Source organism: Chiloscyllium plagiosum, unplaced genomic scaffold, assembly GCF_037043375.1.
Source record: "Chiloscyllium plagiosum isolate Xiang-an unplaced genomic scaffold, Cpla_swu_hap1 HiC_scaffold_31, whole genome shotgun sequence".
In the NCBI taxonomy this organism is placed as follows: Eukaryota; Metazoa; Chordata; class Chondrichthyes; order Orectolobiformes; family Hemiscylliidae; genus Chiloscyllium; species Chiloscyllium plagiosum.
The window spans coordinates 11,041,499-11,058,578 of NW_028270169.1; the positions used below are offsets into that span (position 1 = coordinate 11,041,499).

Here is a 17,080-nt window from a genome sequence, read left to right on the forward strand (position 1 = left end):
TGCACAGTCATCCTTTATGCTGTAACGGTTTCACAACAATGATGTAGACCAATAACGCCAAGGTTTAGTCTGTACACCATTGAATGCTCAACACATCTATATTTATTTCTCTTGTCCTTAATTCTTCTTTGTGTCTTTCACAGTGCCTGAGACAGTGGATGACCAACCAATTGTAAGGCCCAAGCATTTACTATAAAACGTTTATAAACCAGCTTTGTACCCATGTTGTACCATGAGTCATCTACCCCCACGACCCACAGGAAAATGCATGCAAGTCGGTGGTGTTTTACTGAAAGATGACCTAACACCAAAAAATAACCATAGCAGAATCAAGATCCTCTTGGTCCCAGAGTGCTTCAGCAGAAGTCACAGAGTATCTGAGGCCAGCAATCACTGTCACCCCAGCTAACAGGTTCCTGGCGCTTTGTAAAGCAAGCCCTGCACTACAGCAGCAAACCAAGTTCTGCTGACTGACTGACAGACACACAATAACATTGCATTCCATCCCCTCAGAAACCTCCCACTATGCTTCGCTTAGGTGCCAGTTTTGGCTCAGTGGGTAGCGCTCTCCCTCTGAGTCAGAAGGTTGTGAGTTCACATCCCACTCCAGATCCCAGAGTACATAATCCAGCTCGCGAGTAACACACTGAAGGAATGAATGCTGGAAGTGCCATCTTCTGGGTGAGACCTTAAGCTTAGACCCTGCCTGCCCTCTCAGGTGAAGATGAACAAGCTGGTCTGATGGCCAATAATTATTGTTCAACCAACATGACTTAAAAAAAATCTGGTCATTATATCATGCTGTTTGTGGGAGCTTGCTGTGAATAGACTGCCTGCCATGTTTCCCAACATATCGAAATTGGTTGGCAAATGGATGGTGATTGGTACAGGGGTTTACATGACAACCAATCAGCACTCTTCCTCATGTATTCCAAGTGTTGTTTTCCCTGCACTTTTTAAAAATTTCTCACAAACTGTCCTAATGAGTGGGAAGGAAAAAGCCTCACGAAACGGTCTTTTCTCAGCAATATTTATTCTTCCTTTACAATGCGACTACTCAATAGTGCAATTAATTATGGAGACAACACAAAAAAAACCTTGCCTTTATAAAAGCTCTTTGCAAAGCCCATACATTACATTTTGAAGTGTAGTGACTGTTGCAATGTAGTGTGCATGGCAACCAATTTTCACACATTAAGGTCCCACAAACAGCCATGTAAGAAAATCAGATGACCTGATTTTGAGATGTGAATTCAGGGATAAACATCGGCTAAGGAACTTGAAGAATTCCCTTTTCTTCTTCAACACAGTCCCATGGGATCTTTTCTGCCCACCTGAGAGTACAGAGGTGTCCTCAGTGATGATGAAATTCTCTACTTCTAGTCACTATTTTTCATAAAATAGTATCATAGCATCCCTACAGTGTGGGAGCAGACCATTCGGCCCATCAGATCCAGGCCATCCTTCCAAAGAGAATCCCACCTAGACCCACACCATCAACCTATTCACTTGAAGCCAAGAGTGTGACCAGGATGGCAATCAGCGGGCTGAGGTCCCTGCACATCCCCGGACACCATGGGGCAATTTAGCATGGCCCATCTACCTAACCTGCACACCTTTGGGAGGAAACTGGATCACCCAGAGGAAACCCACGCAGACACAGGAAGAATGTGCAAACTCCATACATTCACCCAAGGCTGGAACCAAAGCCGGGTCCCTAGGTGCTGCCTTTGAACAGCGCCAGAGGATTTTCAATATTCATGCAATCCAGTAAAACATGCAGCCAGGACATCCATTCAAAGTCTGAGCAAGAGGGAACTGCATTATCAGATAGGCCAAGCTCTAGTTTCAACTGCACAGCAGTGCGAATGCAGCTTCCTACACACATTCCTGTGAAAACAGCCTGCCACATCCTGCTTCGTGTAGTCAGAAAGTGCGATGATACAACAGGCTTGAAGATCAGAACAAGAGCCATAACCCAATGGGGAAATCCCTGCAGACTGCTTTTTAATTACCCTCAAAACAGAAACTTGGATTAACCAATAATCTGGATTTTTAAAAAATGCAAGTAGGACAAGAGCACACCAAAGAGAGATTTGGATGACTCTACTACAAGTTAACTCCAGCACATGCACAGTAAGCTGTACAGTCATTTACCCAGTACAGTTTTTACACCTCATGTACACAACAGACTTTCAGCCATCCGATTTTTATCCCTTTCTCGCTGTGCACATTCACCGATGCAAATCCTGCATTGTTTATCACAACACATCAATTTAACACCTTCACTGTCGAGAGACACCAAGATTCTGCACAGCCTCCAATCCACAGGATCATAAATAAAACAGTGTTCTTATAAAATCATTTGTTTTTCAAATTCTTTCTTTCTCCCTGCTTTTGAAAGTTAAAGGAAGTGCAGCTTCCTTTTTGCTGTCTTGGTGGATCACCCAGGTTGAGGGGCTGAAGATTTTGAACAGATATCGAGAAGTGACAGAGGAACTGGCAAAGGAGAGCCACCGCAGCTGCGGTTGGCTCAGATTTCCGAGGGTGCTAGCTTTGCCCCACTGTAACAGGCACATTGAGAATTAATACCATTTACAACCTTCTTCTTCAACTGTTTTATTGCAGCGTGGCCATAACATCAAAAGCTCCACAAAAGGATGTCACAACCAATGAATCAGTTGTGGACTCTCAGAATAACCCAAGAAAACAAGGTCACCACAGGGACAACTCTTCGCAGGTAAAGGGACAGCTGGAAAATGGGAAGCCTTCAGAAATGAGATAATGAGAATCCAGAGAAAGTATATTCCTGTTAGGGTGAAAGGAAAGCATGGTAGGTATAGCGAATGCTGGATGACTAAAGAAATTGAGACGATTTGGAAATGCCGGTGTTGGAGTGGGGTGTACAAAGTTAAAAATCACACAACACCAGGTTATAGTCCAACAGGTTTAATTGGAAGCACACTAGCTTTTGGAGCATCGCTCCTTCATCAAGACATAGTCTGAAACAGGTGATAGGCGACGCTCCGAAAGACAATAGACAATAGGTGCAGGAGTAGGCCATTCTGCCCTTCGAGCCTGCACCACCATTCAATATGATCATGGCTGATCATCCTTAATCAGTATCCTGTTTCTGCCTTATCTCCATAGCCCTTGATTCCACAATCCTTGAGAGCTCTATCCAACTCTTTCTTAAATGAATCCAGAGACTGGGCCTCCACTGCCCTCTGGAGCAGAGCATTCCACACAGCCACCACTCTCTGGGTGAAGAAGTTTCTCCTCATCTCTGTCCTAAATGGTCTACCCCGTATTTTTAAGCTGTGTCCTCTGGTTCGGCACTCACCCATCAGCGGAAACATATTTCCTGCCTCCAGAGTGTCCAATCCTTTAATAATCTTATATGTCTCAATCAGATCCCCTCTCATTCTTCTAAACTCAAGGGTATACAAGCCCAGTCGCTCCAGTCTTTCAGTGTAAGATAATCCCGCCATTCCAGGAATTGACCTTGTGAACCTACGCTGCACTCCCTCAATAGCCAGAATGTCTTTCCTCAAATTTGGAGACCAAAACTGCACACAGTACTCCAGGTGTGGTCTCACCAGAGCCCTGCAGAAGAACCTCTTTGCTTCTATACTCAATCCCTCTTGTTATGAAGGCCAGCATGCTATTAGCCATCTTCACTACCTGCTGTACCTGCATGCTTACCTTCATTGACTGGTGTACAAGAACACCCAGATCTCTCTGTACTGCCCCTTTACCTAAATTGATTCCATTTAGATAGTAATCTGCCTTCCTGTTCTTGCCACCAAAGTGGATAACCATACATTTATCCACATTAAACTGCATCTGCCATGCATCTGCCCACTCACCTAACTTGTCCAGGCCACCCTGTGATCTCCAAACATCCTCAGCACATTTCACCCTGCCACCCAGCTTAGTATCATCAGCAAATTTGCTAATGTTATTACTAATACCATCTTCTATATCATTAACATATATTGTAAAAAGCTGTGGTCCCAGCACGGATCCCTGCGGTACCCCACTGGTCACTGCCTGCCATTCCAAAATGGAGCCGTTTATCACTACTCTTTGTTTCCTATCAACCAACCAATTTTCAATCCAAGTCAGTACTTTGCTCCCAATACCATGCGCCCTAATTTTGCTCACTAACCTCCTGCGTGGGACTTTATCAAAAGCTTTCTGAAAGTCCAGGTACACTACATCTACTGGATCTCCCTCGTCCATCTTCAGAGTTACATCCTCAAACCATTCCAGAAGATTAGTTAAGCATGATTTCCCCTTCATAAATCCATGCTGACTCTGACCTAACCTGTTACTACTATCCAGATGTGTCGTAATTTTATCCTTTATAATAGGCTCCAGCATCTTTCCCACCACTGAGGTCAGACTAACTGGTCTATAATTTCCTGCTTTCTCTCTCCCACCTTTCTTAAAAAGTGGTACAACATTAGCCACCCTCCAATCCGCAGGAACTGATCACGAATCTATCGAACTCTGGAAAATAATTATCAACCTTCAGACCCAACAGTCTCTCCAACACCAATTCCTGGCAAATATAAATTCCCTTCAGTTCAGGTCCTTCAGCCACTGTTACCTCAGGGAGATTGCTTGTGTCCTCCCCAGTGAACACAGAGCTGAAGTACCAATTCAATTCTTCTGCCATTTCTTTGTTCCCCGTAATATATTCCCCTGTTTCTGTCTTCAAGGGTCCAATTTTAGTCTTAACCATTTTTTTACCTTTCATATACCTAAAAAAAACCAAAGAGGATTGATGAGGGCAGAACGGTAGATGTGATCTATATGGACTTCAGTAAGGCGTTCGACAAGGTTCCCCATGGGAGACTGGTGAGCAGGGTTAGATCTCATGGAAAGCTAGTGTGCTTCCAATTAAACCTATTGGACTATAACCTGGTGGGTGATTTTTAAAGAAATTGAAGGTTTGGTTAAGAAAAAGAATCATATGTCAGGTATAGACAGGATAGATCGAGTGAATCCTTAGAAGAGTATAAAGGCAGTCGAAGTATACTTAAGAGGGAAATCAGGAGGGCAAAAAAGGGACATGAGATAGCTTTGGCAAGTAGAATCCAGGAGAATTCAAGGGTTTTTACAAGTACATTAAGGACAAAAGGGTAACTAGGGAGAGAATAGGGCCCCTCAAAGATCAGCAAGGCGGCCTTTGTGTGGAGCCGCAGAAAATGGGGGAGATCCTAAACGAGTATTTTGCATCAATGTTTATTGTGGAAAAGGACATGGAAGTTATAGAATGTAGGGAAATAGATGGTGACATCTTGAAAAATGTCCATATTACAGAGGAGGAAGTGCTGGATGTCTCAAAACATATAAAAGTGGATAAATCCCCAGGACCTGATCAGGTGTACCTTAGAATTCTGTGGGAAGCTAGGGAAGTGACTGCTGGGCCTCTTGCTAAGATCACCGATAGTCACAGGTGAAGTGCCGGAAGACTGGAGGTTGGCTAACGTGTTGCCACTGTTTAAGAAGGGTGGTAAGGACAAGCCAGGGAACTATAGACTAGTGAGTGAGGGCTGCAGATGCTGGAGATCAGAGCTGAAAATGTGTTGCTGGAAAAGCGCAGCAGGTCAGGCAGCATCCAAGGAACAGGAGAATCGACGTTTTGGGCATAATCCTGAAACACATTTTCAACTATGGACTAGTGAGCCTGACGTCAGTGGTGGGCAACTTGTTGGAGGGAATCCTGAGGGACAGGATGGACATGTATTTGGAAAGGACTGATTAGGGATAGTCAACATGGCTTTGTACATGGGAAATCATGACTCACAAACTTGATTGAGTTTTTTGAAGATTGATGAGGGCAGAACGGAAAATGTGATCTATAGGGACTTCAGTAAGGCGTTCGACAAGGTTCCCCATGGGAGACTGGTGAGCAGGGTTAGATCTCATGGAATACAGGGAGAACTAGCCATTTGAATACAGAACTGGCTCAAAGGTCTTCTACCTTTGAGCCAGTGGTGGTGGTGGAGGGTTGTTTTTCAGACTGGAGGCCGGTGACCAGTGGAGTGCCACAAGGATCAGTGCTGTCTCCACTACATTTCATTATTTATATAAACGATTCGGATGCGTGCATAAGCGGTATATTCAGTAAGTTTGCAGATGACACCAAAATTGGAGGTGCAGTGGACAGCAAAGTAGTTTACCTTAGATTACAACAGGATCTTGACCAGATGGGCCAATGGGCTGAGAAGTGGGAGATGGAGTTTAATTCAGATAAATGCGAGGTGCTGCATTTTGGGAAAGCAAATCAGAGCAGGGCTTATACACTTAATGGTAAGGTCCTAGGGAGTGTTGCTGAAGAAAGAGACCTTGGAGTGCAGGTTCATAGCTCCTTGAAAGTGGAGCCGCAGGTAGATAGGATAGTGAAGAAGGCGTTTGATATGCTTTCCTTTGTCAGTTAGAGTATTGAGTACAGGAGTTGGGAGGTCATGTTGCGGCTGTACAGGACATTGGTTAGACCACTGTTGGAATATTGCATGCAATTCTGGGCTCCTGCCTATTGGAAAGATGTTGTGAAAAGTGAAAGGGTTCAGAAAAGATTTACAAGGATATTGCCAGGGTTGGAGGATTTGAGCTAAGACTGGGGCTGTTTTCCCTGGAGCATCGGAGGCTGAGGGGTGACATTATAGAGATTTACAAAATTATGAGGGGCATGGATAGGATAAATAGACAAGGTCTTTTCCCTGGGGTTGAGGAGTCCAGAACTAGAAGGCATACGTTTAGGGTGAGGGGGAAAGATATAAAAGAGAGCTAGGGAGCAACTTTTTCACACAGAGGGTGGTGTGTGTATGGAATGAGCTGCCAGAGAAAGTGGTGGAGGTTGGTACAATTGCAACATTTAAGAGGCATTTGGATGGATACATGAATAGGAAGGGTTTGGAGGGATATGAGCCGGGTGCTGGCAGGTGGGACTAGATTGGGTTGGGATATCTGGTTGGCATGGACGGGTTGGACCAAAGGGTCTGTTTCCATACTGTACATCTCTATGACTATGACACAGTGAGTTCCCACAACGAAGTAGAAATCAGAGAGAATTCCCCACTTTTGTTTTTGCAAACAGGGCCACGCAATCTGTTATACCCTCCTTAACAGGCACAGAAAGTAACAGTAGACCATTCAGCCCATTAAGCATGCCTGGCCATTCTATACAATCATGGCTGACCTTGGTCTTCAACTCCATTTTCCCAACCACTTCCAAGATCTCATGACCCCCGGATAGATCAAAAATTTGTCTATCCCAGTCTTCAACATATTCAACAGTGGAGCAACCACTACCTTCTGGGTAGAAAATCCCCCAGAGTCACATCCACTTAGAATCACTGAATCCCTACAGTGTGGAAGCAGGCCATTCGGCCTATCAAATCCTTACCAACCCTCGAAAGAGCACCCCATCCAGACCTAGCCCTTATACTATCCCTGGACACCACAGGGCAATTTAGCATGGCCCATCCACCTAACCTGCACATCTTTGGACTGAGGAAGGAAACAGGAGTACCCAGAGGAAACCCATGCAGGTACAGGGAGAATGTGCAAACTCCACACAGTCACCCAAGGCTGGAATAGAACCCAGGACCATGGACAGTAAGACAGCATACTAATCACTGAGCCGTCATGCCATTTACAGTCACAGAGACATAGAGATGTACAGCATGGAAATAGACCCTTCAGTCCAACTTGAGCATGCTGACCAAATATGCTAAATTAATCTAGTCCCATTTGCCAGCATTTGGCCTATATCCCTCTTAACCCTTCCTATTCATGTACCTATCCACATGCCTTTTAAATGTTAGTCAATACATGTAATATTTGGTAAATTCCACTTTGGAAATAGAACGAGTCTGACTCAAGACTGGGATACAGACAGACTCTGATCTCCCAACTTTAATGCATTGTCTGAGCTGAAATGTCACCGTTTGTTATAAAACCTGAAGTTATTTCGAGAAGTGACTTAAAAGAAATTCTGGGATTTACATATTAATGAACTTAAACCAGCATTCTAAAAGATGAAAGACTTGGATGGCACAATGACTCAGTGGTTAGCACTGCCACCTCACAGCGCCAGGGTATGGGTTCAATTCTAGCCTCGGGCAACAGTCTGTGTGGAGTTTACACATTCTCCCCGTGTCTGCGTGGGTTTCCTCCGGGTGCTCCAGGTTCCTCCTACAGTCCAAAGATGTGCAGGTCAGGTGAACTGGCCATGCTAAATTGCCCATTATGCTAGGTGCATTAGTCAGAGGGAAATGGGTCGGGTTGGATTACTCTTCAGAGGGTCGGTGTGGACTTGTTGGGCCAAAGGGCCTGTTTCCACACTGTAGGGAATCTAATCTAATCTTAACAATCCAGGTTTGTTGAATATATCACTATATAAAACTGTAACCTTTTGCTATAAATTCTGTGTCTTATGATCTTCTACTCCACAACCACCTGATGAAGGAGCAGCACTCCGAAAGCTAGTGTTTCCAAATAAACCTGGTGTTGTGTGATTTGTCCAACACCAGCTCCTCCACGTCATGGCTACTATCAACATTTTTAAATGTTGTAATTGTACCAGCCTCCACCACTGCCTCTGGCATGTGTGAAGAAATTTCTCCACATCTCCATCCTAAACAATCAACCTCTGCTTCTGAGATTGCGCCCGGGTTTTAGGTTCCCTGACCAGTAGAAACAACTATTTGGCATTTACCCCATTAAGGTCAAGGGAGAAGCTGAATGCATTCACAATGCAGATAAAGAAGAGGAACCCTACACTGGATCATAAAGAAGGGCTGGAAATGGTTGATGATAAGAGGAGATTCATGCATAACATCAAAATCAAAGGGAACATAAAACTCAGGGGCACATTGTTAAGAATAAGTCTAAGGCTGGAAGAGCCTCTCCACTCGAGTAGATAAGACCATAAGAAACGGAAGCAGATGTAGGCCATTCAGTCTGCAAAGGGTTGAGATCTTGGCTGATATTATATTTCTCAACTCCAGTTTTCTGTCTTCTCCCCATAAGCCTTGATTCTTTTACTGATTTACTGTTTATCTCAGCCATGACTGTGTCTAATGATCCAGCCTTGACAACCTTTTGCAGTAAAGCATTCCTCAGATTGACAAGCCTCTGACAGAAGAAATTCCTCCTCATTTCTGTCTTAAACGTGTGATCCCCTATTCTAAGGTTGTGCCCTTTAGCCCTAGATTCTCCCACGAGGGGAAACAACGTTTCCCCTTCTACCATGTCAAGTGCCCTAAACATTGCTGATTCAATAAGATCGCCTCTCATTTTTCTGTATTCCAACCTTATTAACTTCTCCTGATAAGACAGCCCTTCCATTCCTGGTTTCTGCCCAGTGAACCCTCTCTGATGTGCCTGCAATGCCAGTATATGGCTCTTTAGATAAGGGGATCAGAAGTGGTCACAGTGTTCTAGTTAGATGGCAAACAGAAGCAGTTTTTAGAGGGGAAAAATCTACAGAAAATTTAGGAGAGAGCAGAGAAGAAAACGGATTGCTGAAACAAAGGACTGAATGGAATGTGAGGGGGCAGTATGAGACAGGGAGAGGTGGAGATGCATAACAGACAACTTCCTGGGACAGGGAAGGGAAGGGAATGACGTCAACAAGTGGACAAACAGTGCCGCAGCCTATAAGCTCCTCCAGCACCAGCAAAGTAGCACTCCCTCAGCCCTGACCACTCATGTCCCACAGTCAGATCTGATGCAACACATACACTATTTCCGAGGTCAGTGTGCCAATGACTCAATGTTTGTGAGAAGATTTGTAGCTTGGGTGCTCGTTGTTGTGGTTCTGTTCGCCGAGCTGGGAATTTGTGTTGCAGACGTTTCGTCCCCTCTCGGTGACATCCTCAGTGCTTGGGAGCCTCCTGTGAAGCGCTTCTGTGTTGGTTCCTCTGGCATTTGTAGTGGTTTGAATCTGCCACTTCCGGTTGTCAGTTCCAGCTGTCCGCTCCAGTGGCCGGTATATTGGGTCCAGGTCGATGTGCTTATTGATTGAATCTGTGGATGAGTGCCATGCCTCTAGGAATTCCCTGGCTGTTCTTTTTGGCTTGTCCTATAATAGTAGTGTTATCCCAGTCGAACTCATGTTGCTTGCCATCTGAGTGTGTGGCTACTAAGGATAGCTGGTCGTGTCGTTTCGTGGCTAGTTGGTGTTCATGAAGGCGGATCATTAGCTATCTTCCTGTTTGTCCTATGTAGTGTTTTGTGCAGTCCTTGCATGGGATTTTGTACACAACATTGGTTTTGCTCATGCTGGGTATCGGGTCCTTCGTCCTGGTGAGTTGTTGTCTGAGAGTGGCTGTTGGTTTGTGTGCTGTTATGAGTCCTAGTGGTCCGGCTGTCAGTTCGGAAATGCTCTTGATGTATGATAGTGTGGCTAGTCCTTTGGGTTGTGGCATGTCCTTGTTCCATTGTCTTTCCCTTAGGCATAGATACTACAAGGTCTACTGAGCTTCTCCAACACTGTTTCTTTTATTTTAGATTTCCAGTATACACAATATTTTGCTTTTATTTGAAACACAAAATGGGGAGGGGCATAGAGGTCTGTGCTGTTAGAATTGGTTGGGGGGGGGGGGGGGGGGGAGGGGGGGGGGGGAGGTGACACAACTGGTAGCACAGACCATTTGGTTACAGTATACAGAGGCCCATTTCTGTACAGTATACAGAGCTACAGACAAAAGAATGTCAGAAAGCAGATCAGGGATAGCAGAATATTTTGAATTCTGGTTTGCAATTTGAACTTAGTTGTAGGGCGACTCTCTGTGTGGAGTTTGCACATTCTCCCTGTGTCTGCGTGGGTTTCCTCCGGGTGCTCCAGTTTTCTCCCACAGTCCAAAGATGTGCAGGTAAGGTGAATTGGCCAGGCTAAATTGTCCGTAGTGTTAGGTGCATCATTCAGAGGGAAATGGGACTGGGTCGGTGTGGACTTGTTGGGCTGAAGGGCCTGTTTCCACACTGTAGGGAATCTAATCTAATCTAATCTAAACATAAAAAGTTACTTCAAATTAATTCCATTAAGTGCTCCAGGAACTTTGAGAGAGGTAATAAAACATGAGAAAAATGCAAACTATTTTTCTTAAAACGGAAGGTGTCTCATTTAGCACTGAGGAACTATCTTTCTACAAAGACTCGGTCAGGTTTCTTAGTTAGACATAATGATTCTGAATGGGTCAGGGACCTCTTCCCAGTTCCCTCATCACTCAGTAATGCAGATTACAACAACAAGTGATATTTAGAAAGCCCCTCAACACCTCATTACATGACTCATTCTCACATTATTACAGGAGGCTACACTAGAGAAATATATGCTTGATTTAAAGCACTTTGAGAAGTCTGGCAGTCGTGAAAGATACTGGATAATGGCAAGACTTTCTTTACTGCTGTTTTTATTTATTTCTATCTGGGTATTTCACCTTAAGAAAGATAGATTGGCCTTGGAGGGAGTACAACGTCGTTTGAGATGAATGATACCTGGACTTCAGGGGTTAAGTTATGAGGAAAGATTATCCAAATTAGATCTGCTTTCCCTAGAATTTAGAAGGTTAAGGGGTGATCTGATCCATGTCTTCCAGTTATTAAAAGGAAAAGATAGGATAGATAAAAATAAACTATTTCCACTGATTGGAGATGTTAGAACTAAAAGGCATAGTCTGAGAGTTCAGGACAGACTTCCAGGAGAGATGTTACAAAGCAATTCTACACACAATGCGTGGTAGAGGTTTGGAACTCTCTTCCGCAAATGGTATGGATGCTGGATCAGTTGTTAATTTTAAATCTGAGATAATTTTTGTCAAAGCTATTAAGGAATGTGGGCCAAAGGCAGGCATATGCAGTTAGGCCACAGGCCAGCCACAATCTCTCTGAATGACGCAACAGGCTCGAGGGGCTGAATGGCCTACTGCTGTTCCTATTTTCCTAACATAAATAAACATTTTAAAGCACCTTGCAGGAGAATTACCAAAAATTTCACTTTGAACCATTCAAAAAGATATTAGGGCAGTGTGGTAGAGCCTGGTCAAAGAGGTCAGGTTTAAAAAGTGGAGAGAGAATGGTTTCTGATTGGCATTCTCAAGTTTAGGGTCCAGGCAGCTGAAGGCACAGCTGCCAACGCTGGAACATAATAAGAGGCCAGATTCACAGCAGTGTAGAGATTAGACTTTGTTTTAAATATTTGTTCACAGAATTTGAGCATCACTCACTAGGTCAGTATTTTATTTCCTATTTCCAATTGCCCTGGTCATGTCAGAGGGCAGTTAAAAGTTGTGAGTCTGATGACCAGACCAGGTGAGGATGACAGGTGGGTTTTAATGACAATTGACAGTGGTTACAAGATATTGGTAAGGCTACATTTGGAGTACTGCACACAATTCTGGTTGCCCTCCGATAGGAAGGATGTTATTGAACTGTAAAAGAGACAAACAAGATTTACAAGGATGTTACCAAGACTGGAGAGTTTGAGTTATAAGGAGAGGCTGGATAGGCTCGAATGTTTTTTTCCCTGGAGCGTAGGAGGTTGAGGTGAGCTTATAGAGGTTTTTAAAATCATGAGGTTCATAGGTAAGGTGAATAGCTTTTGGAGCGGCGCTCCTTCATCAGGTGATAGCATTACCACCTGATGAAGGAGCGTCGCTCCGAAAGCTAGTGTGCTTCCAATTAAACCAGTTGGACTATAACCTGGTGTTGTGTGATTTTTAACTTTGTACACCACAGTCCAACACCAGCATCTCCAAATCAGGAAAGGTTTATAGTGACATGGATCAAACTCAGGCAAAAGGAACTAGCTCAGTTTAGGAAACCTGATCAGCATGGTTGAGTTAAGGCAAAGGGTCTGTTTCCGTGCTGCATGACTCTGCGGGGTGAGGGTATCATTGGCACATATTGCCCATTCCTAATTACCCAGAGGACAGTTAAGAACCAACCACATTGTTCTGGGTCTGGAGTCACATGTAAGCCAGGCCAGGTAAGAATGGCATTTACTTCCCTAAAGGACATTAGTGAACCAGATGGGTTTTTCCAACTATGGACAATGGATTCATAGTTGTCATTAGACTTTTAATTCCAGACTTATTTTAAAATTGAATTCAAATTCTACCACCTGCCATAGTGGGATTCGAACCCAGGTCCCCAGAACACTACCTGGGTCTCTCTGGATTAACAGTCCAGTGATAATACCACTTCCTGAAGAAGGGCTTATGCCCAAAACGTCGATTCTCCTGTTCCTTGGATGCAGCCTGACCTGCTGCGCTTTTCCAGCAACACATTTTCAGCGCTGATAATACCACTAGGCCATGTTAGCTCCAGGGAATTCCAATACAGACCTTCCTCCTGCCTGAAAAATATCCATTCACCAATACTCTCCGTTTCCTATCTCCTAGTCAATTCTGTATCCATGTTGCTGCTGTCCATATATTTTATGAGTTTTAACTGAGCTCACAAGTCTTTGGTTACACACTATATCAAATGCCTTTTGGAAGTCCATGTACACAACATTCCCCCCATCAATCCTCTCTGGATGGGACCAGACGGCGTACCAGGCCATTTACAAGTTCGCTGATGATACCACCATAGTCGGTCGAATCTCCGATGGCGACAAAACAGACTACAGATGGGAGGTGGAAGACCTGGAAAAATGGTGCACCGACAGCAACCTAGCTCTCAATGCCAGCAAAACCAAGGAACTCATTATTGACTGAGGGTGGGATGTTACTCATACCCCCCTCCACATTAACAGCACAGAGGTGGAACGAGTGGACAGTGTCAAGCTCCTGGGAGTTGTCATCCACAACAAGTTTTCTTGGATTCTTCATGTGCAAGCACTGGTTACAAAGGCCCAACAACGTCTCTTCTTCCTCAGGCAGCTGAGGAAATTTGGCATGGCAGCGAATATCCTTGCCAACTTTTATCGGTGCGCCATCAAGAGCATTCTGTCTGGATGTGTCACTACCTCGAATGGAAACTGTACCATTCAAGGTCGGAGACGGGTTACAGAGAGTGGTGAACTCGGCCTGGACAATCACAAAGGCCAACCTCCCATCTATAGAATCCATCTACTAGGCCCACTGTCAAGGAAGGGCCACCAGCATTCTCAAAGATCCATCCCACCCCGGCAATGTTTTTCTACAACCTCTACCATCGGGGAGAAGGTACAGAAGCCTGAACACACACCAGCCGGTTTCACAACAGTTTCTACCCTACTGTTGTTGTTAGAATACTGAATGGACTCACAAACTCTTAACATTCACCTGTACTTGTTTTTGTTTTTGCTGCTGTTTTCCTATTATTTACTTATCTATGCTACTTAACTCTGTGATCAGCCTGTATTGCTTGCAAGACAAAACTTTTCACTGTGCCTCGGTACACGTGACAATAAATTCAATTCAATTCAATTCTCTCCAAACTCCCAGAAGAATTCCAAGATATTAAACACAACTTTCCCTTGAGAAATCCACGTTGGCTCTCCCTACTTGAATCACATTGACCAAATAACTATTAATTCTATTCCAAAGTTACTATTTCTCGAAATTTTCCCAACTTAAATTCTCTGATCAGTAACTATTGACATTTTTTTTTTCTTTTTGAAAAAGGTTGAAATGTGTGCAATTCTACACTTCCAGCAAATCAGTATCCTTTGATCCTGACGAAATGAGTACAGAGTGAGACTGAGGAATGGATGCATGGACGAGACAGAGGGAAGCAGCACAGGGTGATACGCAGCACAGGGAGATTCGAAGCGCAGGGCGATAACACAGCGCAGGATGATACCCAGTGCAGGATGATACCCAGCAAGGGTGAAACTCAACCGAGGGTGATACCCAGCCTAGGGTGATACCCAGCGCAGGGCGATACTCAGCGCAGGGCGATACCCAGCGCAGGGTGATACCCAGAGCAGGGTGATACCCAGAGCAGGGTGATACCCAGCGCAGGGTGATACCCAGCGCAGGGTGATACCCAGCGCAGGGTGATACCCAGAGCAGGGTGATACCCAGCAAGGGTGAAACTCAACCGAGGGTGATACTCAACCGAGGGTGATACCCAGCCTAGGGCGATACCCAGCGCAGGGCGATACCCAGCGCAGGGCGATACCCAGCACAGGGTGATACCCAGCGCAGGGTGATACCCAGCGCAGGGTGATACTCAGCGCAGGGCGATACCCAGAGCAGGGTGATACCCAGCAAGGGTGATACCCAGAGCAGGGTGATACCCAGCAAGGGTGAAACTCAACCGAGGGTGATACTCAACCGAGGGTGATACCCAGCCTAGGGCGATACCCAGCGCAGGGCGATACCCAGAGCAGGGCGATACCCAGAGCAGGGTGATACCCAGCGCAGGGTGATACCCAGAGCAGGGCGATACCCAGAGCAGGGCGATACTCAGCATTGTGGGGTAGGATTGAAGTTAGGGTTGGGGGTAGGGGTTAGTGTTAGTAAAGGCAGGATTTAGGGTTAAGGGTTAGAGGTTAGGGGGTAGAGTGAGAGGTTAAGGTTTAGAGGTTCCCCATCCCCTCTCCTCCTCTGTCCCCGCTCTCCCTCACCTATGGTTCTCCTCCCGGGTTGGCCGCCTCTCGGTACCGCCAGCTCCTGGCCGTGCTCCCCGGCGGCCCTCACTGCCTCAGTCAGAGTGAGCCCGGGGCCCGGCATCCCGCTCCGCTCGGCCATTCCCCGACAACAACAGACCACGTGGGCAGCGCGAGCAGCTCGAGCAGCGCGCCAATCACTCACCGAGAAACCGATCGAGGGCGAGCAATCACACCCAGAGACATCGAGCGGGGGGGGGGAGGGAGAGAGGGGAAGAGGGGGCGGGGGGAGAGAGGGGAAGAGGGGGCGGGGGGAGAGAGGGGAAGAGGGGGCGGGGGGAGAGAGGGGAAGAGGGGGCGGGGGAGAGAGGCGAAGAGGGGGCGGGGGAGAGGGAGAGGGGAGGAGGGAGAGGGAGGGGGAAAGGGAGGGGGAGAGAGCGGGGGGGAGAGGGAGGGGGGAGAGGGGGAGAGGGAGGGGGGAGAGGGGGAGAGGGAGGGGGGAGAGGGGGAGAGGGAGGGGGGAGAGGGGGAAAGGGAGGGGGGAGAGGGGGAAAGGGAGGGGGAGAGAGCGGGGGGGAGAGAGAGGGGGAGGGGGAGGGGGAGAGAGAGAGAGAGGGAGAGGGAGAGGGAGAGAGGGAGAGGGAGAGGGGGCGAGGGAGAGGGGGCGGGGCGAGGGAGAGGGGGCGGGGGGAGGGGGAGAGGGAGAGGGGGCGGGGGGAAGGAGAGGGGGGGCGGGAGAGGGGAGCGGGGCAGGGGAGGGGGGAGCGGGACAGGGGAGAGGGAGAGGGGGTGGGGGAGAGGGAGAGGGGGTGGGGAAGAGGGAGAGGGGGTGGGGGAGGGGGAGAGGGGGCGGGGGAGGGGAAGAGGGAGAGGGGGCAGGGGGGAGAGGGGGCAGGGGGGAGAGGGGGCAGGGGGGGAGGGGAGAGGGGGCGGGGGAGGGGGAGAGGGAGAGGGGGAGGGGAGAGGGAGAGGGGGCAGGGGGGGGAGGGGAGAGGGGGCGGGGGAGGGGAGAGAGAGGGAGGGAGAGGGGGCGGGGGAGGGGAGAGGGGGAGCGAGAGGGGGTGGGGGAGGGGAGAGAGGGAGGGAGAGGGGGCGGGGGAGGGGAGAGAGAGGGAGGGAGAGGGGGCGGGGGAGGGGAGAGGGGGAGCGAGAGGGGGTGGGGGAGGGGAGAGAGGGAGGGAGAGGGGGCGGGGGAGGGGAGAGAGGGAGGGAGAGAGGGCGGGGGAGGGGAGAGAGGGAGGGAGAGGGGGCGGGGGAGGGGAGAGAGAGAGGGAGGGAGAGGGGGCGGGAAGGGGATGGAGAGGGGGCGGGGAAGGGGAGAGAGAGAGGGAGGGAGAGGGGGCGGGGGAGGGGAGAGAGAGGGAGGGAGAGGGGGTGGGGGAGGGGAGAGAGAGGGAGGGAGAGGGGGTGGGGGAGGGGAGAGAGAGGGAGGGAGAGGGGGCGGGGGAGGGGAGAGAGGGAGGGAGAGGGGGCGGGGGAGGGGAGAGCGGGAGGGAGAGGGGGCGGGGGAGGGGAGAG

At 47.6% G+C, this 17,080-nt stretch overlaps 1 protein-coding gene across 4 annotated transcripts in view; it reads right to left on the reverse strand.

The window, feature by feature from the left end:
* dph1 (diphthamide biosynthesis 1) overlaps positions 1-15,817 on the reverse strand; it is a 613,903-nt gene extending 598,086 nt beyond the window's left edge. The window contains exon 1 of one of the 4 annotated variants that reach the window (XM_087977226.1): positions 15,581-15,817. In XM_087977226.1, coding sequence (XP_087833352.1) covers positions 15,581-15,704 — 124 coding nt within the window. In that variant the 5' untranslated portion in view covers positions 15,705-15,817. The remainder of the gene's footprint in view (positions 1-15,580) is intronic. The other 3 variants (XM_087977225.1, XM_087977228.1, XM_087977227.1) reach the window with 3 other exon arrangements.
* Positions 15,818-17,080: the final 1,263 nt, after the last annotated feature.